The sequence below is a fragment of the Rhamphochromis sp. 'chilingali' genome, assembly GCF_963969265.1.
Source record: "Rhamphochromis sp. 'chilingali' genome assembly, chromosome: 15".
NCBI classification, from domain to species: Eukaryota; Metazoa; Chordata; class Actinopteri; order Cichliformes; family Cichlidae; genus Rhamphochromis; species Rhamphochromis sp. 'chilingali'.
The window spans coordinates 27,749,178-27,760,517 of record NC_137942.1 but is presented as its reverse complement, the minus strand read 5'-3'; the positions used below and the strand labels follow the sequence as shown (position 1 = coordinate 27,760,517).

The 11,340-nt window shown below is 42.1% G+C and overlaps 1 protein-coding gene across 1 annotated transcript; it reads right to left on the bottom strand.

Moving 5' to 3' along the window:
• Positions 1-1,911: 1,911 nt before the first annotated feature.
• On the bottom strand, positions 1,912-9,994 carry farsa (phenylalanyl-tRNA synthetase subunit alpha). Its single transcript, XM_080906170.1, has 13 exons — positions 9,817-9,994; positions 9,574-9,711; positions 9,140-9,238; positions 8,933-9,051; positions 5,668-5,760; positions 5,039-5,167; positions 4,845-4,960; positions 4,673-4,757; positions 4,487-4,586; positions 3,872-4,040; positions 3,631-3,708; positions 3,074-3,188; positions 1,912-2,451 (listed from the first exon to the last, which is right to left on the bottom strand). Exons 1-13 carry the CDS (start codon positions 9,961-9,963, stop codon positions 2,346-2,348), a joined length of 1,494 nt encoding a protein of 497 aa, XP_080762296.1. The 5' UTR covers positions 9,964-9,994; the 3' UTR covers positions 1,912-2,345.
• Between the last annotated feature and the right edge of the window lie 1,346 nt (positions 9,995-11,340).

Sequence of the window (11,340 nt, the reverse complement as noted above, 5' to 3'; positions counted from 1 at the left end):
ATTTACAGGTTAACTGTCCTAAAAACTGTAAAAGACCCATCAAATTAATCTGAGAACTGAACTTTCTCTGAACTTTGTCCAGGCAAAACAGGACATCAGCAGACTTCAGAAAGAAAGAAATTGTAAAATGCCCCAGGAGGCCAAAACAACTACAAAATAATAAAAGTAAATGAATAAAAATTTGAAAGAAAGAGTGGTGAGCTCTGCGACTTATCCATGGAACTGTGGTGGATGATCACGGGATCCTTTCTGTGTTTATAAAATACAGTAAATTATAAAATACAGAAATGAAGAGCACTTTACCCCGAGGCAGGAAAAAAACAGAGAGTTTAAACATTTCATCAGCATCAGGAGGAATTCTGAAATGCATGCTGTAGTAAACAGCATGGACATTGCTTCACAGAACAAATAAGCCTAAAATATTCTAGAAAAACAACCCAGGAGTCGTAAGTTGTGGAGTGACAGAGTTAAGTCACCGGACATTAATCTGACTGAGCTGCTTTTTATTAGATTAATGTGTCCAATTACATTTGAGCCCCTAAAAATAAAGGCATGTGTACAGCCAAAGGTGGCTCTAAATACTCTCATTTTAATATAGTAGTTATATTTTGGTTTGGTCCATTCAAGCCCTCGGCCCATCTGAGAGGCATGGTGAAGGTTTGGGTCAGCTGACTTCAGTGTTTAATAGGTAGTTGTTAGAAACTCGATCACTACGTGTTGAAGTGGTGATGCATATCACTCTAATCTCTTTGATGGTCGCGGTACAGTTCAGTTTCAAATGTGAGCTTTTGCTAACCAACATTAGCATGAGCAGAAAGCTCGCTATTCAGCATAAGAGCTATCAGGACTGTTATGTGACACTGAAATTTAGAGTTTTACAGCCTGATCTGTCTTGATGCATGATCAATCATCCATACATCCATCATCTGGATGTAGTGTTTTCAACCATGACTGATTTCTTTAGTCTTCAACACTGATCAAAGATCATTGATCACTGATCAACGGTCACTGTTCACAGAGAGTTGGGGGATGGCTGCAACCACAGCATTGTAAGATGGTGAAAGCTGTACCCTTAGGCCCCCTCCTCGATTCAGAGATGGTCTTTCCCTTTTCACGTAAATGGCCTCCTTGACTCTGCGCTCAAACCAGCGTTCCTCCTGTCCAGGATGTGTACATCCTCATCATTGAAAGAGTGTCCACTGGCCTGTAGGTGTAAATAGACTGCTGAGTCCTGGCCTGACGAGGTAGCTCTTCTGTGTTGTGCCATCAGCTTTGCCAGAGGTTGCTTGGTTTCCCTGATGTATAAATCATGGCAATCCTCCTGGCACTTAACAGCGTACACTTTGTTACTCTGTTTGTGTCGGGGGACCTGATCCTTGGGGTCGACCGATTTTTAGCGCAGCGTGTTTTGTTGTTTAAAGGCCACGGAAACGCGGTGTTTGCAGCCATTCCCCAACTCTCTCTGAATTGTACTCATGGTCTTTGATCAATGGTCATGGCAATTTGCATATTAATGACCAAAGAACTGACCTCACAGCCCATTGTTCATTCAGTGGGCTTGTGCAAATGTACTGTTTAGAAGATTGGGGAAACCTGCAGTCAGCTGAGACTGAAGAAGACACTTGGATGAGTGACGAAATGTTTCTCCCACTGAAAACGCTTCGTCCAGATGATCAGAATCAACCTTTTGGGATACGACTTGATCTGTTTTATTTTAATATCTTTTTAACTTTGTTTCTCTGGTAAAGACGCAGACGTCACTCAGTCGTCCTGCTGCTGATCGGCATCTCACTGAAAAGCTGCATGCTTTTAGAAATGTGTGGGAGGATTACCTTTACAGTGTATGTTTCTCATACATGCATACAAGTAAAAACATGCTCATTTGAAGAATTACAAGCCAGACTGCACTGATACCTGGAAAAAGCTTTTATTTTGACTTCCAAAAGTTGCAGTTTTATTTTTCCTGTACAAGATGATTGAATATAGTAGATCAGGGTCAAGGTGGTAAAAAAGGCAGTTTGTAACAAATTCAAGACTCATCCTCATTCACCCAGCTGCAGTGTAGAGTTCATAAAAAAAAAAAAAAAAAAAAAGATGCTCTTTTGTGTTAAAGCCCTTTGAAATCAGATCTGTCTGAAGGCTGTGGTGAAAAAAAGCCCCGTCCCTTTTAGCGCTACAGTCGCTTTCAGGCCAACTGCTTTTACTGGCCGAGCTTTGATAAAGGGGACAGCGGTGGTGCCGGGCTTTGAGGAGAGACGTGGGTATGAGGTGTTACACAGTAAAGATAAAAAGGAAAGGGTCCATCCAAATGAATAATAACATTAATAACAACAGCTGGGCGGTACTCAGGAGTCCAGGCGGCATATAGGGCTGTCGTAGACCATCTGTAGGTTCACCTTGTGTCCCACCAGCTCTCTGATGTTGTTGATGCCGTATTTAATCATGGTGGGCCTGCGAGACAGAGGAGAAGCCCGCGTGAGCGGTTGTTCTGTTGGGAGACGCGACTATGTTGTGTCTAACAGACGAGAGCAAAAACAACAGAGGTCGGAGTAGTAAAGGATTACTCGCCCTGGATTACGGAACATTACCCAGCTCACTCACTCCACGGTTATTAGCTGCGACAGTTGGTCGTAGTTAAGACTCAATTAGCGCTCGATTCAAACAGCAAGCTGAATACAGTGTGCGACGGCGCGACCAGCGAGCGACTCATTTGGGACGACTTCACTTTAGAAAAGCGGGAGTGAGCAAAGAGAAAGGCAGAGACTCACAGTCTGACCTCAAATAATTTCACAGGATAATAGAAATGAAACTCACGTACAAGCAGGAGTAATCCTCCACAGGAAACAAACCTACATTTCTTCAATGTGGGTCAGTTCAGCGCGTACACAAGAAGTGATTATGAGTACACACAGACTTAATCACACACCTTTAATCCCTACATGGAACATCTACTATAGTTTGGGAGATACGTACTGACGTCCTTCCCTTTTAGACTCATGCTGTGTCTAGCGTGGCTGACCTCTCAGTTTTCCTTGTAGCTAATTAACTCGTATTGCTTTTCATGCACGCTCACCTTTCCAGAGACAGGCCCCAGGCAATTACAGACACATCCTCAGGGAGGCCCATGGGAAGCAGCATCTCTGGTCTGAACACTCCTGAGTTTCCCACTTCCACCCACTTTTTTAATCCTGTACACGTGGAAAGAAATGACAAAAAACAGGGATGTCAAACTCATTTTTACTGTGTACAGCCCACCAACAAGGACAATTTCAACACTACATCTCAGTCTAGTGTAAAGAAGATCAACTAGATGATTATTGATTGCGATGTGTCACATGAATGACCATTGGGGAGGTCTCTATCATTGGTGAAAGCTATAAAACTTACAGTTAAAAGTCTAAAATTGATGTCCTCCTTCACATTTTCCAAAGCCTCCCAGTGGGCCAGATTGGAGTCTTTGACAGGCCAATTCTGGTCCCTGGGTCTTATGTTTGACACCCCTAATATACACCATCAGAAATGTCTATAAAAGAGACTACTAGGACGTTCTTTTGGCTTTCTTAAAGCTCAGGTTTCTGTTGTGTGTAAGTTAGACTAATAGCGCTACATAAAAACAGAGTTGCACTGTACCTTCATGGTAGCTGAACACTTCCATGCTGGGCTCTGTGTAGGGGTTGTAGGCAGGCTTGAAGCGTAGTTTGGTAATTCCTAAAAAAAGGCGTTTGGTAAAAGAATAGGATATTGTAACTGTCTGTTTATTTATTTATTTTTTTAAAGTGAGTATTAAGAGGCTTTCTACAAACAACTATCAGCACATTTGTCCCTTCCAAACTTTGGTCTTTCAAGTCCAGTGTCCTCTATCAGTCCTCACCTAGTTTGGTGAAGAACTGATGCAGAACACCCATGAGGTCTCCCAGAGTCAGTCCATAGTCGGCTACTACGCCCTCTATCTGGTGGAACTCTGCTAGATGGGTGGCATCGAGGGTCTCGTTCCTAAACACGCGATCGATGGAGAAATACTTGACGGGGGTGAACTTCTCCTGGTTATCAGTGTGAGGAGAAAAGGAAGGGGAGAAGAGTTTTAGAGTTATTGACTGGACACATACGACGTCAAAACAATGTGAACCCACACCTTAAACCATCTGCTGCTCTTCTATGGAGGGAATTACTCACATTCAGACACAGGAGCATTAGTGAGGTCAGGCGTAAGGCCTGGATCTCAGTCAAGTTTCCAGTTCACTGTCCAAAAAGTCAGTGGGTGCTTAAAGGGCAGGTCTTAAGACATGGTAATGACAAACGCTGTGCTCTTGTTGTCTAAAACATACTCTATGTTTTACTTCAGAAAACAAACATTATGTTGAAATTACATTTACTGACGGGGGAATTACACTCTTAGTCGTGAGCTGTATTATGAAGTGTTACCAAGAAATCAAATCACCAGACAGCTCTGATTTATATGGTCAGTGCAGCGTCCCTACAGTCTCACCTGCTGTGCCAGTTTATACAGCATGCGTGCGCTGACTGCTGTAGTGTGAGTGCGGAGGATGTTCTTCTGAGCCTCCTCTATCTTCCAGTCATACTTGTACCTACAAGAGAGATGATAAAATGCAATGAGATGCAGTGACAGCAACGACACTGTTACTTGTTAAGTGAGCTTGTGATCACGCCTCACCCCTGTGAACCGTAGCCTCCCTCAGAGTGGACCTTCTTCACCCTCTCCAGGTAGTCCTGTGGGAACTCGTGGGCGTGCGCTGGGTCTGAAAAACAGCGAGTGAAGGGTGATCAGAAATCATTCTCGATTGAACTCGCAGCTCATTTCCACCACTCGGTGACCTCGGGCTCACCGGACAGGAAGAAGGTGTCGTGCTGGTCTCTGGCTGGGTGCTGCTGGGGCTGGAAGAGGGAGTCAAAGTTCCAGAAAGAGCTTTCTATGAAGTTGTTGGTCGGCATCTCGGTGAAACTACAAGAAACAGATGGTTAACTGGGTGTTTTATTATGCGCTAACCCTAACCCTAACCCCAGTTTCACAGCTGCTCACCCCATCTCCAAGAAGATCTGCCGGAAATGCGTTCGCACCTTCATCAGCGGGTGTAGGTGACCGCAGTCTGGGGCAACACCCATGGCCTCAAAGTTGTAGGGCTTAAATTTCTTCTCTTTCCAGTTGCCACTGGAACACACCACATGCAGGGAGGTAACACAAAAACATTTCTCTCAAATCATTTCGCCATTTTTAATCTGTGGCTGAGATGATTGAGGCGGGCGAATCTACAGTGCACGTAATCAGCACGGAGCAGCACGCAGAATACCAATTTGAATTTTGGGCAATGCAACATCTGGATACTGCTTTTAGCCAAATCCTCTATGATATGATTTCATGCAAAAAAACAAAAGTGTGCAAGCGCTCTTTTCATTCTGTCGCTTTCAGCATGAAAGCTAAAGCATCTGTCCTGCCCTGCCTTTAGGACTGAGTCCACATCTTTGGACTTGTCCCCTTTTATGGGCAGATTTTTTCTCTGTCCTCACTCAGGACCCTGCAGGCTGACACTGACTGCCAGAGGAGGGTGGGCCTGGGTTGGAATTGAACCCAGGCCTCTGCAGTGAGGACTCTGTGCGCACGCTTTACCTGATGAGCTACTGAAACTCTGAGGAGAGTGCATCTCTACATACCTGGCAATCATCTCAGGGGTGAGCTCCGTCTCCTGTTTGGTGATGGTGGTGCTGAAGGAGTTGCCCTTAGTGATCCAGTAAGACTTCACAGTCCTGAACACAAATTAGAATGACCTCAGTACGCAGAAAGGTACTGCTGTTGACAATCTAAAGACCGTAAAAACATGCAGTTATTTTTATTTTGATTCATACTTTCATAGCAGAAAAATCATTTCAAAATAAAGGATTTTAGGTACTTCTTGCATGAATTTATTGATTAGAATAAAATAAAGCAGAACATTCTTAATAGCAAGAAAGAAAGTACACCTCTGCACAGGGCTGTGCGATATGACCAAAATCTCCTATTCCAATATAAGAATTCTATCGTCCCGATAACGATATAAATCACAAAAATGTAACATTTTCTGTAAATTCTGTGAATCTCGGGCAGCTCGTCTTGCGGGAAGTGTTTCCAGCTGCGCGTCGTGTAGCTGGAGTCGAGTGTTTTAACCCATGCATGAAACTATACATTTTTAGACATAAGTTGTAACGGCCGCCGTTTTCTTTGTGAGTATTTATTACACGGCGTGCTGCGGGGAAAAGCCTGTTCTAACGTTTGAGTCTAAGGTTTATTTTTTAGCACCTGGCGGCTCTTTTTTTAATTCTCATCCGTAAATAATCTGCTCTTTCGCCTGATTCAGTTTATTTTGAAAAGCCTCAACAGGATCTTGAGCTTTATTGTGAAAGGTTTATGTGGAACATAAAAAAGCAGACACGCGATGCTGTTAACGTCGTTGTTGCTAACCACAACGCATAAAAACAGGCGCTTGTCCGTCCATAGTGTGGTTATATAAAATATAAGAGAAAGAGAGAACTTTAAGAAATTAATATAGCCACTACAGTGACCATCAAAACGATGAAAAAATATTGCCGTAAACAGTTTATTTTGCGACACCACGAAACAAACGATAGCGTAAAATGAAACGATAGACGTTTTTATATCATCATCCGATATATATGGTTCTATCGAACAGCCCTACCTCTGCATGGATTTGAACTTGTGACCTCACACTTTCAAGCCCATTTCTTTTCCTACTGAGCTAGTGTGGCATAGTGATAAATCCATTATGTACCACACAGATTAGTTGTGATGGCGTTCAGAAAAACAAACGTGTTTAGCTCCTTTCTTGCAATAATGATCCAGATTCATCACTTTTTAAACAGACCTCCATTCTACATGGAGACAACACAAACATCCGCCCATCTGTGGACCGGCTTTGGCCCAGGAGATGACGTCAGGGTCTGCTTTGAATAACCAGTCAGAGGAGGAAAGACTGTCAGATGTGACCAACAGCTATATAGCCACATATATGTTCTCACAGAAACATCATGTCTACCCACGACATGATCACTTCCCTAAACGACAGAAACTCTGATGTGAAGCTAATTAGCAGAGATCCTGTGAGGTTAATTCAAGAACCTCTGTGACAAACCTGCCACGCTGCCACATCACAATGTGATGGTTAAATCTGTCTCACATTGGGAGGATTATTTAAACATCAAACGTAAACATGAATAGAAGCAAAACATTTTTGTGCTGGGGGGGAGTGCTGACAGGATAGCAGGAGCTCTAGTTCTACACTTAGGTAAACATGGGAAAACCAACTAGGTAGATCCAACAAATCATTATTACTTTTTCTAGTGCTCCTCACAGCGGTTTCCTCACATCCATTATTCTTAAGCAGGGGCTCTGCTGCTGCTCAGAGAGGATGCAACATTTATGGACAAGAGTGTCATTTCAATCATGAGTTTAAATGAAGTTAAGCTGGTTGTTAAACTTAATTTGTGCTGCTTTTAGGCACCTGTGGGCTTATTGAAGTGGTGCTGATGCAGGCAGGCAAGCGGTTTATTTGTATAGCACTTTAAAAAACACACCAGGCAGACCAAAGTGCTGAACGACACCGATCAAAACAACTAGCAAAATTAAAAATACAATAAAATTAATAAGAAAGGTGTCAGTTTCCTACACAGTTAAAAGCCAGAGAATAAAAATACGTTTTCAATCTGGATTTAAAGACCTGCACTGATGACGCTTGTCTAATATGGAGGGGAAGGTTATTCCAAAGCATCGGAGCCACAGTTGAGAATGCAAATGTAAACTGTTAAGACACAAGAATCATTTCAGACCTGTATAAAAGATTTATTGAGCTTTTAGGGGAGCAGATCATATGCAGCTGTATTAATAAAAGGATAAAAGGCTTTACCTAAAAATATCATTATATAATATTATATTATCTGAACTGAAGCCATATTCCCCACACACACACACACACACACACACACACACACACACACACACACACACACAGTTACTTTGCATCCTGGACCCGAGTGCGCTTTAGTACATCTTTATTTGTTCCACTTATTTTACTCCATCACTCTTCTCCATTCAAATGTAAACATCACCCCTCCCACCATCACGCCCACTCTAATACACACACACACAAAGCAAGTGTGGTTGTTTTTAGCGCACAGTGACACACCATCCGCTTCCATGCCTTACAGATTCATCGGTTATTTAACACAGTGATGAATTTTCCACTCAGGCTGAATGCAGCTGAATCACACCGGGGATCACCTCTTCCATCACATTTAATCAAATGAACCAGACTTACAGGGTCAAACTTGCTGAGGCAGAGGAGTGTCAGTACAACCTTAATCTGATTAAGTAAAGCTCATTTTAAAGCTTTTACTCTGGAAATTGTAAGACTTTTTTCCACTTCCACTTTCCATGACTGGAAACAGCAGCAGCAAATATTTTTGGGACCATTTAAAAACATTTATATCATGTGTTTGCCCGTCCCGCCCGCCTGTATGTAAGAATAATTTCTAACTCTACGAAACGAATCAGCTAACATGATTCAGACCACTAAGTGACATAAAATCTGATGGTTTAACACTCCTAGCTACCATTGCAGAGATTTGGCTGAAACCCCATGAGCAGCAGACTTCATGTGTGTGTGAAATGTGAAGTGAAAATATTGCCTGTTGCAATACTGAATGAAATTCAACACACTTAACTATGTTTTTGAAGACCTCTAGAGATGCCTGTCTACTTTGTGCATGTTCATCTCTTATTACTGCTGAGCTTGATGAAAACTTGAATCCAGTAATACCAGGCAAGCTGGAATGAGCAGGGAAACCCCTGAGTATCAATTAATCGTCTCCTGCCACCTACTGGCAGAAAAAGGTACACATTCACCACTAACTAAACAAGAGGACTTACACTTCAGAGAGCAGTTTTCTCTTCTTCAGCTCATTCTTTTCTTTTTCTTCCAGCTGAGTACTGTGGCCTTTCTGCACCAGAAGCAGTTTCTCCCTGACCTGGTCGTCTATGCTCTCCACCTGGGGATCAAAAACACACACCTTAATGAGAAAACTGACCTCAATCAGAAAAGGCGACAACAAAAGGCGGGTATGATGGAACACCTACAGTCCTGAATATCCTGGGGCCACCCTCGTGGGCCTTGTCCACTCTTATCCACTTGCTGGACATGGCCTTGCTGAAGCCGATCTTCCCAAATGGCAGTTTCTACACAGAAATGATGGCAGAGTTTAAGAAAGTTTAACTGAAACATCAAAAAAGGCTGAAAATACATGAGAGATGCAGACATTGGGAAATTCAATACAGATGTTTGACAAACATAAAATACATACACGTAAAACCTGAGCATAAACAGTCGAGTGGATGTTGTATTCGTAATATTGTGGACTTTCAGGGATATTTAAGAATCAAAACCTTGCTTCTCTTAAGTGTGTAGCAAGTTACCTCCGTCAGGTACCTAATGCATTAGATTCTTTGTTATTCTGATAATAATTAATTAATTAATTAATTAATTAATTAATTAATTAATTTCAAACACTAACCATGAGCTCGCTCTGAGCCAGGCCCTCCTGGGGGATACAGCTAAAGACCCGGGATTCATGGCTGCCCTGCTCGGCGATCTCGGTGCCCTCCTCGGTCAGCTCCCAGTGCTTGGAGGAGCGCAACTCGGCTGAGATTACCTGTACAACAGGTAACAAACACGGCTGTCAGCTCAACCTATTGCATCAGTCACCGTGCATTTGACTGTGACAGCCTAACTTCCGCTGCTTCTTCGTGAAACTTACGTCACCGAGAGCCTGGAGACTCTTCACGGCCCCGACGATGACCTGATGATCCACCCCGAGGCTGGTCGCCACGGCCAGGCTGTCCACGCCGTCGTCCACCTTCTCAACCCGCTGTAAAAGCGTCTCCAACACACCGGTGTCCGCCATGCTGTAGCTCTACGAAGCCCGAAAGAGACCGGACGTGACGTCACTTTCTCGGAGGCCGAACAAGCAGGAGTAGCTAGGGCTTATCCTTCTTATTTCATTGTACTGTATATTGTTACTCTTATTTGCCCTGTATGTCTACTGTAAAAACTGAACTGGAATGACTGACTGTTCGCTTTATAATTTCAAATAAAGTTCAGAAAAAAAGGAGTAGCTAGGGCGACATAAAATGGGTTACCGTAAATATTGTATTTCTGTGCAATTTAGTTTTTGAATTTGAAACAAACAGAGAAATTGTTTCAGAATCAAATTTCTAATCTTTTAATAAAACAAAATAAATACTTACTTTAGCTTTTTATGGACACCAAATATAAAGGTTTTTGACTGATAATAATAATAATAATAATAATAATAATAATAATAATAATGGATTGCATTTATAAAGCGCTTTACAATCCCACTATTCATTCACTCTCACATTCACACACTGGTGGAGGCAAGCTACAGTTGTAGCCACAGCTGCCCTGAGGCAGACTGACAGAAGCGAGGCTGCCATATCGCGCCATCGGCCCCTCTGGCCATCACCAGTAGGCGGTAGGTGAAGTGTCTTACCCAAGGACTCTTGTCACATACTGCTACTACTATCCATTGTTGAAAAAATGTGTTCATGACAGTGCAGATTTCTGGCATTTTGTGTAAATTTAAGCATGTAACAATTTAATTAGACAATAAGACAATTTAGTTAGACTTGTGTTTGTAACTGAACCACCTCATGTTGTGTAGCTGTCTGGATTTTATACTTATTGGGCTACATACTTATTTATTATACAGACTATACAGTACATAAAATCAAATATCCCATGTTTTATGTAACTGAAATGTTTAATTGTGTGGGCTAAAAAATAAGACAGTTGTAGACTATATTTATATGAAACATGTATACATTTACTGCATTTGATGTATTTTAACCATATATAATACATTGTATACAATGTAACACCAGCATTTGTGTAAAGAAAAAAAAAGGCTGTGATTTTGCCACCCCATTTGATTTCCATACAAACCTAAGAAAATTTCTCTAGATCCGCCCCTGCATAGCTAAACATTGTTTATCAGGCATTATCAATAGATGAAATTGGACCTATTATGCTACCTACAAGCTCCATAAAAGCTAGTTTTATTTTAGACTCTACTAGAAAAACTTTGCTTGATGTACACCTCAAAGTAATCCTTACTTATCTTACACTGGGTCTTTGTGTAGCACCAAGTTCAAAAAGAGCGACTTAAGCTTCTTTTTTCCTTTGTAGCCACCGTCCTAAAGCAGACTAAAATTGCGTTGTCATGGCAATCCAAGTATGGGCGGATATTATGGTGTACAAA